The sequence below is a fragment of the Geotrypetes seraphini genome, chromosome 4, assembly GCF_902459505.1.
Source record: "Geotrypetes seraphini chromosome 4, aGeoSer1.1, whole genome shotgun sequence".
Classification (NCBI taxonomy): Eukaryota; Metazoa; Chordata; class Amphibia; order Gymnophiona; family Dermophiidae; genus Geotrypetes; species Geotrypetes seraphini.
In genome coordinates, this window is record NC_047087.1 from 103697298 (window position 1) to 103714678 (window position 17381).

At 44.6% G+C, this 17381-nt stretch overlaps 1 protein-coding gene across 3 annotated transcripts in view; it reads left to right on the forward strand.

Moving 5' to 3' along the window:
- CFAP91 (cilia and flagella associated protein 91) overlaps positions 1-17381 on the forward strand; it is a 174408-nt gene that overhangs the window by 90236 nt on the left and 66791 nt on the right. For all 3 annotated transcript variants that reach the window (XM_033941433.1, XM_033941432.1, XM_033941434.1), the window contains exons 9-10: positions 7692-7874; positions 7968-8107. In XM_033941433.1, the coding sequence (XP_033797324.1) occupies positions 7692-7874; positions 7968-8107 (323 nt within the window). The remainder of the gene's footprint in view (positions 1-7691; positions 7875-7967; positions 8108-17381) is intronic.

Below are 17381 nucleotides of genomic sequence, written 5' to 3' on the forward strand. Positions count from 1 at the left end.
TACAGTAATGAAATGGTTCACAGAATTCCTCTCCACCAGAAATTATAAAGTGAGAAAAGGTAACAACATATCTCAGACCTGGAAGGCCTCCTGTAGAATTCCACAAGGCTCACCTCTATCTCCCTCCTTGTTCAATGTATAGCTCAGTTCCCTAGTTTGGAAATTCTCAAATCCACAAGTCCACATGTTCTCATACGCAGATGGTCCAGCTCCTACAAGATCTAGGTTGGATTATCAATTTCCAGAAAAGTAATCTGGAACCAACTCAGTCCCTAGAGTACTTGGGAGTAGAGAATATCACAGAGAAAAAATTTGTCCCCATCCCCATGAGCTCGGTCCCTGTCACCATCCCTACCCTGTCTCCGCGAGGTTGGTTCCTGCACTGACCCTGCAAACCATCTGATCCCATCCGCACAAGCCTTGAATAGTTATGATTTTATATTGAAATTATTTTATTAAAGTATAAAAAGAAACAATATTCTGTACAATTGTCATTTTATAAACACAAATAATGCAGAGCAAGGATCAACAAAACCCCTGTTTCCCCTCCCATTCACAAATATTCCCTCCACTATTAAGAAATAAGCCAAATTACAAAATGCTACACAGAAAAGTCATACTAACAAAATACAGCAGTCACAAATGACAGGAATAGTGTTAGGAGAGTACAACTAGGGCAACTGCCCCCTGGTCAGAGAGAGCCCTAAGCCAGCTGGAAGCTAAAAAATCACAGCCTGGGCTTTGGTGTCCCCAGTTATGTCTAACACCAGCTCTTGCAGGATACATATTTCAAATCTGATATATTCTAATCACAAAACAGAAAGTAAAATGATTTTTTCTACCTTTTATTGTCTCGTCATTTTATTCTTCAAATCATGTTGGTCTCAGACGCTGGTCTCTCTTTTCTTTTGTCTTTTCTTAACTCATTTGCCAGGGTCTCCTGACCGTTTGACATTTCTCCCTTCTCTCTGTCTCCTATTTGTCCCTTTCTAGTACTGTATCACTCCTCTATATCCTTATGCCCCCCCTGCCCAGCATCTTCCTTCTGCATTCTTATTTTCCCCCATTTCCAGCTATCTTTGCTCTGTGTCCATATACCCTCCCATGTCTAGCCACCCCCATGCAGCATTCCACTTTTTGTCCCTGTTCCTATGCTTCCATCCATGCCCACCATCACCCGTCTTTTTGTATATCTCCCTGTGTCCAACTTCTCCCCTCTCTTACTCCCTTACACCAATGTGTCTCTCACACTTTCTCTTTCCTCGTTCCCTCCACTATGTTCAATATTTCACTCACTCTTCCTTCATCCTCTTGGTTCAGCTTTTCTCTTTCCCTTTCCTTTTCTCTCTTCCTCCCTGCAGGTCCCTCCCTCCCTCCCCTCTAGCCCCCTTCCCATGGGCCCAACACCTCTATCCCCTCCCTTCAGTGCCCAAGTGTGGGTCTGGCACCTCTCCCCTCCCTTCCCTCCAACTCCACTCCACTCACCACTTGGGCCCAGCACCTATTTCCCTTTTCCCCACAATTCCCAGATCAAATCCAGTAACTGTCTTCCTTCCCTTCAGCTCCAGCCGGTCCAGCAGCCCAGGCAACCCCCTCCCCCCTCACAGGTGCAGCAGCAGCCCCCACCCCATACAAGTCCAGCAGCCCCCTCCCTCCCTATCACAGGTCCAATAGCCCCCTCCCTCGCTCCCAATCATAGCTACAGGCAAACACCCCCTCAACGAAATCTGCAACTCCCCATTGGCCCCTTTTTGTCTCCTGGGGTGGGCCTACCAGTCTCTTAGAAGCATTCATAGGACAAAGAAGCAATGTTGTTAAATGCAGGATTGCTCCAGAACCTTCTTCCTGCCAAGTCTCTCCTTCTGATGTAACTTCTGGTTTCACCAGCTGGTAGGCCTGCCCCAGGAGGCGCAGGTTTTTTTGGGGGGAAGGGGGGTTTGCCGATAGGCCACAATCAGGAGCACTATACTCCAGATCCTCCATCTCATAATCCCTCAATTGCTTTCACACCACCTCTGTGTATTACTTCAGGGCTCGGGGTCTATTCCCCTGGGACAGGGGTGGCCCTCTAATGAGGCCAACTGAGGCAGCGGCCTCAGGTGGCACTGTTGAAGGAGAGGTATCTTGCTGCCGGCCAGCCTACTTGCTGGTCGGCTTTCTCTGTTGCTCCCCTTTCCAGCATCTAACACTTTTACTCAATTCCCCCAATTGGCATTTTTCCCATCCCCCCCCAATCACAACATGTACATTTCATTTGCTGTAAAAGTTGTCAGGCGGCGATGAGCTACCCTGCTACCAACCTGGCGTCTTCTCTCCACTGCGACCTGCCCTCTTAGACAACTTCTTGTTTCCACTGGGGTGGGCCACAGTGGAGAGTAGATGCCAGGACCAGCAGCAGGGTAGCTCACCACTGCCGAGCAACTTTTACAGCAAATGGGGGAGATGGGTGAAAGCCGGAAAGGTGAGCAGCAGAGAGAGCCGACCAGCAGGTAGGCTGGCCGGCAGCAAGATGCTGCTTCCTCAGCAGTGCCACCTGAAGATAGATATTGGATTCGGCGGGGAGGCAGTGGGAGAAGGGAGAGATCTAATCTAATCTTCCATTTATGAATTGTTCATACCTATGCAGGCTCAAGGCGATGTTGAACTCAAGTGAGGAAAGGAGGAAAAGATAGACTGAGGGATGGAGTAAGGGAGGGAGAGATGTCAGATTTGAGAGATGGATAGGGAGGACAGAGGGGGTAGAAGGGGAGACAGGGAGAGATAGCAGAGGGGGGTAGAAGGGGGATAGTTAGAAAAGGACGGAAGGAGCAGGAGAGATGACAAAAGGAGTGAAAGGGAACATGGAGAGATGGGAGAGCGTGTGAAAAGGGGAGGAGGAGAGAGATGGACTTGGTGGATGGGGAAAATGGGGTGGGAGAGGAGAGAGAGAGATGGGCCTAGTGAAGAGGAAATGGAGAGAGGGAGAGATGATCAACTCAGAGATAACGGTGGGGAGAGGGGAGAAAGATATACAGAGAAAGGTAGAAGGGATATTGGATTGGGGCCAGAAAAGGGAGGAAGTAAGAGATGTCAGACTTGGGAGGAGGGGTAGAAGGGCAGAAAGGAGAGATGTTGGACTTGTGGAAGGGAGGAAGAGCAAGAAAGGAAGGAAGGAAATGCTGGGTTACAAGGGTGGAGTAAAGGACAAGAAAGGTAATGCTAAAAATGGTGAATCCATGTGGGAGAGTTGTGAAGGAGATGAGTGAGAGAATAACGAGTACAGAGGGTAGAAATGTAATGGGGAGAAGATAAAAGGGAATAGGAAGATGGGAAAAGTGAAAGCTAGGGAATAAGAGAAGGGGATAGAAAGTTGATTAGATTAATAAGTGAAAAGGAATAAAGCAAGAGTTACATTTGAGTGGATAGAGCCAGAAAAGAGAAAAATGGAAGAGAGCACTTTAAGAGAAATGTATGCCGCATAGATACTGTGTTATAGGCTGGATGTTCCTATCTTTGACATGATATTGTCTTGATTAAATAAAATGCTTAAACTTAAAAAGCTGTGTCATTGAAATCAAATTGAAAAAAAATTTCCCTGGATCGGGCAGCAGAATTGATAAGTGGTAATAGGAAATAGTTGAAAGATAAATGGGAATTGGAGGTTGGGGAAGGGGCAAGATGGGAAATGTTCTATCATGTTGGTTCCAGTTACTTGTCTGTTTTCGTCTTTCTTCTGTTTCCAGTGGCTGTTGCCTCTTTTTCAATTCTCCTCTCTCCTCCTGTCTTGTTCCCTCAATATACAATATCTGTCTGACATCCAAAAAAAAATATTCCAAATCCTGAAAGAATTAACAGACACCAAACCATATACTACCACCACGAACACCCCTCCACCATCACCCACCCTTTTAGCAGAACACTTCAAGAACAAAATTACCAACACCAGAGCCACTCTCATCCTCAACCCATCCCATCAAAACTCAATCACAATCCACTCTACAGGAAAAGAGGCAACCGCAGCAGACAGAATTTGGACACAATTCCCCAACATACAATGGTCAGAATTCAACAAATTCTACAAAAAATACAGCCATGCCTCCTGTGACCTCAATCATTGCCCCTCATATCTCCTTACCACCTCTAGTATAAAATTCCGCACCATAATTCTACAATGGATTCAATTCACGCTCACAGAAGGCACATTCCCTGCTGACCTCAGCGAAATCGTCATCACCCCAATCCAAAAAGACCCAAAAGCACCACAAAACCTCCCATCTAACTTTAGACCTATAGCCTCAATTCCGCTATATGTCAAAATTATAGAAGGCCTAGTAGCCAAACTCCTCTCCAATTACATAGATGACCACAACCTACTCCACCCCACGCAATCAGGCTTCAGAACAAACTTCAGTACAGAGACACTACTAGGCTCCCTTATGGATACCGTCAGACAACACCTAAGTACAGGGAAAAAATGCTTCTCATACAACTGGACCTAACTGCAGCATTCGACTTAGTGGATCACAACATCCTTCTACAGATCTTAGACGCAATAGGCATCTCAGATAAAGTATACTCATGGTTTGAAGGATTCCTAAAACTCAGAACTTACAGTGTAAAATCAAACAAAGAAAAGTCAGAATCCTGGTCAAACCCCTGCGGCGTACCACAAGGATCTCCACTATCCCCTACCCTCTTCAATCTCTACACCGCTTCTCTAGGAACGCATCTGGACAATCTGGGCATAACCACCTATAGTTATGCTGATGACATCACCATCCTCATCCCATTTGATCACTCTAAACCGACCATGACAGACAAACTTCACCAAACACTTGAAGCAGTCACAGCCTGGATGAAAGAACACAAACTTAAACTCAACCAAGACAAAACCAAATTCATCCTTCTCGAAAATGACAAAGTCCAAACCACAACTAACTTAGAAATAAACGCAATCAAATACCCAATCCAAACCACCATTAAACTACTTGGCATGACCATAGACAGATGCTGCACTATGCAACCGCAAATAAATAAAACAATTCAGAAATCATTCGCTGTCATGAGAAATCTGAGACAAGTCCGAAAATTCTTTGAAAGAACACAATTCCAACTTATAGTACAATCACTAATACTAGGTATATTGGACTACTGCAACATCCTCTTCCTTCCTTGCCCAGTAACCACGATTAAACAACTCCAAACAATCCAAAATACAGCTTTGAGACTCATCTACTCATTGAGAAAACACGACCACATCACTGAAGCCTTCATTAACTCACACTGGCTCCCAATCCAAGAAAGAATCCAATTCAAATTCTACTGCATATTATTTAAAACACTACACGGAGACAGCCCATCATACTTGAATAATCGCCTCATCCAAGCACCCACTACTAGACACAGAAAAACACACTCCCCATTCATACCCCCCCCAATCAAAGAAGTAAAAAGAAAAAAACTACACGACGGCCTCCTAGCCACCCAAGCCGCAAGGCTGGATAACCAGATCTCCAACCTTCTGATGACCACTCCAGACTATAGGACGTTCAGAAAAGAAATAAAAACCACACTTTTCAAGAATTTCCTGAAACAGCATTAACATCACAACCTTTTTAGTAACTCCAAAACCGACATCTGATCTACCCATTACTGCACTAACAACAACAAAAGAACCTCCACTATGACCAACTATTAATTCTCCTAAAAACCACCTCACCCTCAACAACCCGTTTATGTCTATAAAATCTACAATCAATGTAACTCTGTATTTCTAAATTAACCTTTTGTAATCCGCCTTGAACCGCAAGGTAATGGCGGAATAGAAATCCCTAATGTAATGTAATGTAATGTAATGTAATGTAATACTGATTTTTCCTTTTTAGCTCTTTCCTTCCTTTTTTTTGTTGTTTTGCTCCCGTCCACTCAAATTTCACCTTATTCCTTTCTACTTTTCACCTACCTATCAACTTTCCATCTTCTTCGCTCTCCCCCAGCTCTCCCATTTTCCATCCATTTTATTTAATCAAGGCAATATCATGTCAAAGATAGGAACATCCAGCCTATAACATAGTATCTATGCGGCATACATTTCTCTTAAAGTGCTCTCTTCCATTTTTCTCTTTTCTGGCTCTAAGAAACTGCTACCTTAGGCAGCTGGCCAGTCTTGCCTTATAGCTGTGGCAACCCTTGCCCCACACCCATTTTGGATGCTCGGGGGGGGGGGGGGGGTGCACCAGCTTATCCCTCATGTTAGGCGGCAGATTGCCTTGAGCCATCCCTGCCCTGGGAGCCAGCTTGCCGTCTGAATTTTTCAGTGGCTTGCATGCAGGCTGTGGGCTTCCTGTGTAACAACCCTCAAAGGCTTCCTGTGTAACAACCCTCAGTACTTGCCCCCCCCCCCCACACCTATCGCACATCAAGGTTCTGTGAGAGTGGAGGTCTCGGTCCAACTGGCAGCCCAAACATTTTCTGGTTTGGAGCCATTTCATTGAACTAAGGCAGAAAGTCATTTCCATTCTCTCAAGCTGCAAAAAAGCTGACAGGCACCTTTACAGATCTGTAAGTACAGCCCCATTATTTCCTATAGGAAAATCAGGGGGAAAGGTGGTCAAAAAACTCCATTTTTTAGGGTTTCAGGGGTCAGGTCACCCACCTCCAAAACCCCTATTTCAGTGGGTTTTTTTTAATTTTTCAGTAAAGTCCCCTAGAGTCATTTTTGGCATGATTCTTTTGGCAGTGGCCATCTTGGATTTTAAACAAATTTTTTTTCCCTGCAATCTCTATCTGCATTAAAACCCCTTGATCTTTATTAAAATCAACGGATGGACTCCTCAGGAGGTTTCGACACCTTTTCATTTCATGTTTGTGCTGGATGGCCAGTGGAGGAGCATCAATATACTGCATGCTGCAGTGTTTGCGAGAAAGGGGCTGAAGCCTCAAGCTTAGCCTCATCCATGTCCTCCAGGGCTGGTGAACTCCTGTGGGTCCAGGAAATGGGAAGAAAGTCCTATCCGGAGCTTTGAATTCCCTACAGAGCTATGATTGCATCAGTAGCCTACTTGAGATCAACGTAAAGAAATTCATCTTCACCCAGAGAGTGGTAGAAAACTGGAACGCTCTTCTGGAGGCTATTATAGGGGAAAACACCCTCCAGGGATTCAAGACAAAGTTAGACAAGTTTCTGAACCAGAACATACGCAGGTAAGGCTAGACTCAATTATGGCACTGGTCTTTGACCTAATTGAATCTAAGGGCCGCTGCGTGAGTGGACTGCTGGGCACGATGGACCACTGGTCTGACCCAGCAGTGGCAATTCTTATGTTCTTATGTTATGTTCATTCATTCACAGCCTACTACTGTTTGCAAAATGGAACTCCTAACACTACAGTAACGGTTTGACAGTTAGTCCTCCAGAATCTCTTTAAGGCTGCGCTATGGGCTGTGGATGGTCACTTTTTAGCAGAGTTTGTGAACCTCTATAACACAGAAGGAGATTAATCTCTTGCCACCCCTGCCCACTGATGACACAAAACCATTTGGACTCTGCCTAAACCAGGACGATTAAACCTTTCAGATTTCTAATAAGAATCACATTTTAAGATGATATTCAATAGTGTTCTTGCTCATATGTGCATACCAGAGTTTGCAAATGTTATAATCCCACTTAATTACTGCAGTGTAGAAGGTTACTTTTTTTGCTTTGCTTGTAGCTCTCAGAAGGCTGACCAAGAGCATGAGGAATGTAGAAGGCAAATTTGAAAGGCGAGATATCATTAATGACTACAGCAACTATGGATCCCAGCCCTTTGCACCTTTAACTCGAATTGGTCGCTTTCCTGACTGGAATTCTGAGCAGTATATGGTGCGGAGTCCTTTCTTAGAGACTTATGAGGGTAAGTCAGCACATTTACCTTCAGTGTTTAAGAAATTTTTCACTAAGATACATTTTAAAAATTAAGTGTTCAATAGAATTTTCTCTTCTTCAGGATTATTGGATCTGGAAGCATACCTTCCAGATTTTGTTAAACATCCTCGAATCAGAGCTCCAAAATGCAAAGCCAAAACTAAAGATGGGTATGTTCTTAGAGCAGCCAGGCTAGAACTGGAACTGGAACAGGTTTACAAGGTAAGGAATAGTAACTAAACACTGATGCACAATTCTTTTCTTTAGGTTTTATTTGCAAGGATTTTTAAAAATCTGAGACAAGGAGTAGGCAAAAGCCCTGTAAGACCTGATCCAGCTAGAAATTTTGAACTGCAAGGAGGTCCTCAAAAGGAGGACATGTCCGGGGAAATCCGGACGTCGGGTAACCCTACCTTAAACTAGATTTGCTATATTTGTGAAGACAAAAAAAGAGGACATATGACCCCCGCCCACATTCCACCCATTCCCTTGGTCCCCCTTCCCATCCTCTGTACCCTTTTAGTGCTTCTCTTTCTCCCTTCCACTAACCCTCCTCTCCCAGGTCTAGGATGATCATCGCAGCCATTTAAGAGCCACCAGTTCAACATGGGCCTTTCATCGCTGCCAATTAAGACCCACATTTTCAGCGTGGGACTAGTCAGTGTGGCTCTTTCATCACGGAATGAATTCAGTGCAGCCCACACCACACCATCAGCGCTCCACTTCAATCCAGCATTTGGCACATGGCAATGATCCCCACATCCCCGAATTAGCACTTCACCTCGATCCAAAGACCCCCAGGCCACCCGATCAGCACTCCTCCTCGATCCAGACACACACACCCCCAATTAGCACTCCACCTCAATTCAGCATAGGCTATGCTGAACTTGTCCCATGATGAAAAGGTTGTGTTGAAATAGTGGCTCTTAAATGGTAGCAGTGAAAGGCCTGCACTGAACTGGCGGCTCTTAAACAGCCGCAATAAAGCATCCCATTTCGCTGCCACTGGCCTGCCCTGGAAGCCGCCTCTGCAGGTCCCACCTACGCGGGAACAGGAAGTCACTGCAGAGAGGTAGTTTCCAGGATAGACCAGCGGCAGCAGGCTCACCTTGTTGCTGCTGCTGGCTGCCTGAAGATTAAATTACAATAGCCAGGCCCAGGGAGGAGGTAAGTAGGGGAGTCAGCAGAGCCAGCTAAACCCGAATAGAATCCCCCATGTAAAAAAAAAAAAAAAAAAATTTTGGTGCCCAGACAGTCCTCTAAAAAGGGGACATGTTTGGGTTTTCCCAGATGTCTGGTAACCCTACCTTAAATGTTTAAGCCTTGAATCAATCTGTCAGCAGTGCAGAACAGACTGTGTCTCAGTTGAGGCTTTAATGCTATAGGACATTTTGATAGGTCTGGCTGTCTTCACTAATGCATTTAAATCACTATTGAAGATACGTTTTTGTACTAAAGCATATAAAGGGTTACTGTTGTTCTGAAGGGGTTAAGTTGGTCCTGATTACTATATGTATTTGCTGCTTTCCTGATTTAAATGGTAGTTCTTTTATTTTTTTGTTCCATTAATATAGGGTTACCAGATGTCTAGGAAAACCCAGACATGTACTCTTTTTAGAGGACTGTCCAGGTGTCTGGACAGATTTCCAAAACCCAGCAGTTTGTCCGGGTTTTGGAAAGCCTTGAGCTCGGGTCCACATCTGGAGGGACTCTGAGCATGTGTGAATACAATGCAATGACACATGCGTGTAACATCATTACATCACAACTGCGCTTGCTTTGAGGCCCTCCAAAGGCCCTGAGCTTGGGGAAGAACATAAGAATATCCTTACTGGGTCAGACCAATGGTCCATCAAGCCCAGTAGCCTGTGATCACAGTGGCCTATTCAGGTCACTAGTACCTAGCCAAAACTCAAGGAGTAGCAATATTCCATGCTACCGATACAGGGCAAGCAGTGGCTTCCCTTATGTCTTTCTCAATAACAGACTATGAACTTTTCCTCCAGGAACTTGTCCAAATTTTTCTTAAGAACAGCTACACTATCCGCTCTTAACACATCCTCTGGCAATGCGTTCCAGAGCTTAACCATTCTCCAAGTGAAAAAATTTTCTTTCTGTTGGTTTAAAAAGTATTTCCCTGTAACTTCATCGAGTGTTTCCTAGTCTTTGTAATTTTTGACAGAGTGAAAAATTGATCCACTTGTACCCATTCTACTCCACTCAGGATTTTGTAGACTTTAGTCATATCTCCTCTCAGCAGTCTCTTTTCCAAGCTGAAGAGCCCTAACCATTTTAGTCTTTCCTCATACGAGAGGAGTTTCATCCCCTTTACCATCTTGGTCGCTCTTTGAATCTTTTCTAGTGCCTCTATATCTTTCTTAAGATAAGGAGACCAGAATTGTACGCAATACTCCAAATGAGATCACACCATGGAGCGATACAGGAGCATTATAACATTCTTAGTCTTGGTTAACCATCCCTTTTTTAATACAGTGGTAACTCGGTTTATGAGTGCACCGGTTTGCGAATGTTTTGCAAGACAAGCAAAACATTCGCAAACTTGGTGCCTCGTAAACCGAGCTTGCCTCGCTGTATGAGGGCCCCCCCCCCCCACCGCGAACCGGCACCTTCCACCCCCCCCCCCCCGGTGATCTGGCACCCCCCCTCGCCGCCATCGGGCACCCCTCCGCCGCAACCCCTCCGCCGCAACCCACCCGAACCCTCTTCTTACTTCCAGTGTAGCCTCCGCATCGGCATCAGCACCGGCACCAGCATGTCCTGTGCCAGAAAATCTGCTTCCTATGCCGGGCCTTGAGCATGTGCGCATGCTCAAGGCCTGAGAGTTCACGTTCAACGTTCAATGTGAACTCTCAGGCCTTGAGCATGCGCGCATGCTCAAGGCCCGGCACAGGAAGCAGATTTTCAGGCACAGGACATGCTGGTGCCGATGCGGAGGCTACACTGGAAGTAAGAAGAGGGTTTGGGTGGGTTGGGGGATCTCAGGTTGCAGCGGGGGGGGTGCCCGATGGCGGCCGGGGGGAGGGGGTGCTCGATGGCGGCGGGGGGGGTGCCGGATCACGGGGGGAGGGTGCCGGTTCGTGAGGGGGGCCTTCGGGGGGAGCAATGCTGGTTCTCGTGGGGGGGGGGGAGCAGCGCTACTGGCCTCATGGGGGGGAAGGTGGGGGGTGGGAATATATCAAAGCAAGTTTCCCTTACTTCCTATGGGGAAACTTGCTTTGATATACGAGCATTTTGGATTACGAGCATGCTCCTGGAACGGATTATGCTCGTAATCCAAGGTACCACTGTAATTCCTAGCTTTTTTTTTTTTTTTTTCATTCTCAATTGCATTGTTTGTATTTCATCTAACTGCTGTGAACCTCCTAGAACTCCCTGGGTATGGCGGTATACAAAAATAAAATTCTTATTCTTATTATATTTCTGCATCCCAATGGCCACGTATTTGGTCTTGGAGGATGAGATGTACAGCATCAGCATCTATGAAACAAACTTGGTTCTTTTTGTTACATCGTTCTTTTTGGACCCCAATTAGATTGAATAAGTTAGATAACTCTAGATCTAATAGATGCTGGCACTGTCATCTAGACATAGGAACATTAGATCATTTACTGTTTTATTGCCCTAAGATACTGATTTTCTGGAAATCAATTTGGGGACACATTAATAATATTTTAAAATCTGAGATTCCGTTAACTTATGAAATAGTAATTTGTGGTACCATTTTACATATCAAGGATCCCCTAGATAAATATAAAAGACGTCTCTTATTAATTATGACTAGTACAGCTGGGATCGTCTCAACTTTATATTTTGGTGGGTAAGTTTATGTCTAATTTATAAATATGAGAAAATGAACACTGATTTGTTAGGGAAAACAAAAAAACTTTAAATTTGGGGCTCATTGTCGTCTTTTGTAGAATTATTATAGTTGTGATTTTGTTGTTAGATAAAATGCACATCCAGGGAGGGGGGAGGATTATAAGGTCTTTTAATTATTTATCTAGATGATAATAGAAGGGAAGGATGGGTTGGGTTGTTTTTTTTTGAGGTTTGATAAATAAGTTTGATTAATCATATGTATAATTTATGTTTAAAATATGTATAATATATCTTGGAACATATGAAAAATTTTATAATTACTTTAATGATAAAAGATTAAGATGGGTGGGGAGGGTAATGATCTGTATGAATCTTGTAAAATCATAAGACATGTCTAAAGATGTTGTTTCCACTTATTGAAAGTGTTTTAAAATGAATAAAGATTATTAAAAAAAAAAAAAAAAATTCCTAGCATCCTGTTTGCTTTTTTGGCTGCCGCCACACATTGGACGGAAGGTTTCATCATATTGTCTACGATGATACCCAGATCCTTTTCTTGGGCGCTAACCCCCAAGGTGGACCCTAGCATCTGGTAACTCTGATTCAGGTTATTCTTCCCAATGTGTATCACTTTGCATTTGTCCAGATCATTTATAAATAAGTTAAATAGCACCGGTCCCAGTACAGACCCCTGCAGCACTCCACTATTTACTCTCTTCCATTGAGAAAAATGACCATTTAACCCTACCCTCTGTTTTCTATCCGATAACCAATTCCTAATCCATAACTGAACTTTGCCACCTATCCCATGACACTTTAGTTTTCTCAGGAGCCTTTCGTGAGGAACTTTATCAAAAGCTTTCTGAAAATCTAGATACACTATATCAGTGGTCTCAAACTAAAACCTTTTGCAGGGCCCCATTTTGGATTTGTAGGTATTGGAGGGCTGCAGAAAAAAATAGTTAATGTCTTATTAAAGAAATGACAATTTTGCATGAGGTAAAACTCTTTATAGTCTATAAATCTTCCCCCCCCCCCCCGAAGGCCTGCATATTCCCTCCTTCTTTGCAGCATCCTCCAGCTTCCCCCCTGACCTCCCGCTCTTAGTTTCAGCTAATTACCACAGCCTGCAGAAAGGATCGCTGGTGCTATAGTGTTCCTTTCAGGCTGCCATCGGCCTCTGCAGCACGTTCCCTCTGATGTAGTCCCGCCCCTCCTCTGACGTCAGGGGCAGGATTGAGGCAGAGGGAACGTGCTGCTGAAGACGACAGCATCCTGCAAGGATCGCTACAACATCAGAAATCCTCTCTGCAGGCTGCAATAATTATCTGAAGGTAAGAGCGGGAGGCCAGGGGGAAGCCGGAGGATACTGCAAAGAGCGGGCAGCACTTGAACAGACCGTGGGCTGCAAAATAATACCTGTCAGGCCACATGTGGCCCCTGGGTTGCGGGTTTGAGACCACTGCACTATATCAACCAGCTCCCTTTATCCACATGTTTATTCACACCTTCAAAGCAAATTGGTGTGAGGCAAGATCTCCCTTGGCTAAACCCATGTTGACTCCATCTCATTAAATCATGTTTGTCTACGTGTTCCACAATTTTATTTTTTATGTGAGTTTCTACCATTTTGCCCAGTACTGAAGTTAGGCTTACCGGTCTGTAATTTCCCAGATCTGCCCTGGAGCCCTTTTTAAAAATTGGCCACCCTCCAATCTTCAGGTACTACAGACAATTTTAGTGACAGGTTACAGATCACTAACAGAAGGTCAGCAATTTCATGTTTGAGTTCATTTAGATGAGCTTCATGTGGGACGGGGTTGGGGCGGAGCTGGAGGCAGAATGGGGTGTGACTGAAGGCAGAATAGGGCCGGGCCACATTTCCTCTTTTTTTAGTGAGGAAATCTGGTAACCCTACATTATGGTTCAAATCTTTTTATTAGGTTATAACAAACAAAGGAAGCCAATTACAAACAAGAAACACACCCCACAGTTACCAAGAACAGCAGATACTACCCCCCCTTGCCCACCCCACAGTTCCCCCAACAAAATAAACCCACATCTCACAATAAACCAACACCCCCTCCCCCAAAGCATTCAGTGTAATATACTTTGCATTAACACTTCCAAAATACCTTCCCGAAAAACCCTACATTAATAGATTTTATTGGGTTGTGTACACCACTGTGATTTGCATGCCAGTTCAAATGGTTTATCAAGGTTTTAATAAACATAAATATAATGCTAAGTAAACAGCAAAAAGTTAGATCTACCCAAGACAAGCAGTAGTACTTTTCAATAAAATGATTAACTTTGCAGATATTACCCTCCCCCCAGCCTCTTAGCAGCAAACACATACTCTAACCATGGTCCTCAACTCACTCCTTGGGACACACCTAGCCAGTCAGATTTTCAGGATATCCACAATAAATATACAAATCTATCTTATCAAAGTATGCAAATCTATCTTATGTATTTTCATTGTGGATATTTTGAAAACCTGACTAACTGGCTGTGTCCCAGTCCCAAGACTTGGTTGAGAAGCACTGCTTTATAATAGTTAGACAATGATGTGAGTGATGACACTTTCAACTCTTTATATGGCTGATCCCAGGAATTGCCTAGGAGATCATTAAATAATCCCTGAATTTACATAAAGTACAATATATATTCACACAGGGAGAAACTAATACCCCTGCTCCCAACAAAATTACAATCGTCTTTTATAGCAGAAGAATGACTACTAGATCAGTATGTTAAAACAGGATCCAGTTTTGACCAGGTGTTTTGGCTTGCTTGGATGTTTTGTCACTGTTTAAAATCCATATCTGTTGAATCTATTATTGTGTTTCTCAACCTTTTCAAGCCAAGTACCCCCAAGCCTAACAAGTACCCCCCGCCCAAGCTCTGCCCCTGACTCCACCCCCATAATAATAGTACTAATTGTAATGCAATTTCTTCCATCCATTTTTCATATACACACAATATAATCTTATTAATACACTAGCTGATTACCCGGCGTTGCCCGGATATTTATTTATCCCAAAATGTCCAACCCCCTACATTTCCCACCCCCCTATGTCCCACATGTCCCACCCCCCACGTTACACACCCCCCCACATGTCCCATATGCCCCACCCCCATGTCCCAACCCCCTACCCTCCACATGTCCCAAAGGAATGTCCCTCTCTATGGGGCTGAACTTAGACTTTTAACGGCATCGGGAGTGTCAGTATTCATCTCTGCGAGCCGGAAAACTATGGGTTGGACATTAATATCTGTCGCTTTTGATAATTTTAACATATCACCCCCTTCCCACCCCCACAGTATTTTACTCCGTCCCACCTGCACAATATTTTTCCCCAGATAGTAAGTCATATGTGTACCAAGTTTGGTTGAAATCTCTCCATGCGTTTCAGAGTTATGCTGAGTATTCATGTGTGAGCCCGAAAACACTATGGGGTAGATACTAAAATCTGTCATTTTCAATCATTTTTACATATCCCCCCTTCCCACCCCCACAGTGTTTGTCCTCAGATAGTAAGTAATGTGTATGTCAAGTTTGGTTGAAATCTGTCCATGCATTGAAGAGTTATGCTGGAACATACATACATACACACACACACATATATTCAAATTATAATGTGAAATATTTGACAAAATGAATACAATACAACTAACACAAAACTTGATTATAAACAACAATTTTAGTTTCACCTCCAGGAGCAAGAACATATAAATTCTTGGATGAACCCACCCTTGAGCAAGCAACATAGAGTTGTGGGCCGCGAGACCCCCAGAACATATCACCCCAGGTAGTGAGGGATCTGCATACCAAGTTTCGTTCAAATCGGTCAAGCCGTTTTTGAATTACTGTGAGAATGGCAGCTTTTTACATTTTTTCCATTGACATGAATGGGTGAAATCTGATTTTCTGTTTGTAGCTCCGCCCACGTGTGCAGGTGGGCCGCGAGACCCCCAGAACATATCACCCCAGGTAGTGAGGGATCTGCATACAAAGTTTCGTTCAAATCGGGCAAGCCGTTTTTGCGTTGGCAGCTTTTTACATTTTTTCCATTGACATGAATGGGTGAAATCTGATTTTCTGTTTGTAGCTCCGCCCACGTGTGCAGGTGGGCCGCGAGACCCCCAGAACATATCACCCCAGGTAGTGAGGGATCTGCATACAAAGTTTCGTTCAAATCGGGCAAGCCGTTTTTGCGTTGGCAGCTTTTTACATTTTTTCCATTGACATGAATGGGTGAAATCTGATTTTCTGTTTGTAGCTCCGCCCACGTGTGCAGGTGGGCCGCGAGACCCCCAGAACATATCACCCCAGGTAGTGAGGGATCAGCATACCAAGTTTAGTTCAAATCGGTCCCACAGCTTTTTACATTTTTTCCATTGACATGAATGGGTGAAATCTGATTTTCTGTTTGTAGCTCCGCCCAGGTGTGCAGGTTGGCCGCGAAACCCCCAGAACATATCACCCCAGGTAGTGAGGGATCTGCATACCAAGTTTCGTTCAAATTGGGCAAGCCGTTTTTGCGTTGGCAGCTGTTTTACATTTTTTCCATTGACATGAATGGGTGAAATCTGATTTTATGTTTGTAGCTCCGCCCACATGTGCAGGTGGGCCGTGAGACCCCCAGAACATATCACCCCAGGTAGTGAGGGATCTGCATACCAAGTTTCGTTCAAATTGGGCAAGCCGTTTTTGCGTTGGCAGCTGTTTTACATTTTTTCCATTGACATGAATGGGTGAAATCTGATTATCTGTTTGTAGCTCCGCCCACGTGTGCAGGTGGGCCGCGAGACCCCCAGAACATATCATCCCGGGTAGTGAGGGATCTGCATACCAAGTTTCGTTCAAATCGGTCAAGCCGTTTTTGCGTGATCGCGGCACATACATACATACATCCGATTTTATATATATAGATAATGGTAACCACAAAATTATAAAAACACAAATCACACTGTACGCAGAGAAAATGTTATCATTTCTATTCGGGGGAGTTTCAAATAGGTCAAGGCAGATGACTTTAAAATATGCAATGTCACCTCAGTAATAACTATAGAAAAATAGACATTTTTCCTACCTTCGTTGTCTGGTGATTTCTTGAATCTCTGGTTGCGTCCCATCCCTTTCCTCCCTCCCTCCCGCAAAGCCGACCCACGCAGAAGCCTGCCTGCCCCCAAGCCAACTCGCCGCTGATTCCTCCTCACCCCTGGTCCACCGCCGCCCCCAGCATCTGCCAGCTCCATTTAATTATCCCCTGCTGCTGCCGCAACCCGCCAGCTCCATTTAATTATCCCCCGCTGCCACAACTCCGGGAAGGGAAGGGCAAGGTGTGTGCATCGATTGCACACCGCCGGCCCACAAACCTCCCCCCCCCCCCCCCGGGGCAAGCCAATCTGCTTGGGGAAGGCTTGTGAGCCGGTGGCATGCAATTGCTGCATGCGCCTTATCCTTCCCAGAGTTAGGACGACGGTGGGGGATAATTAAATGGAGCTGGCAGGGGGTGACAGGGAGGAATCGGCGGGCAGCCTCCGTGCCCTCAACAGGCGGTCCGCGTACCCCCTAGGGTACACATATCGGAAGTTCAGAAACGTTGATCTGTTGCATTTTTATGAAACATTAAACTGAAATGAAAGT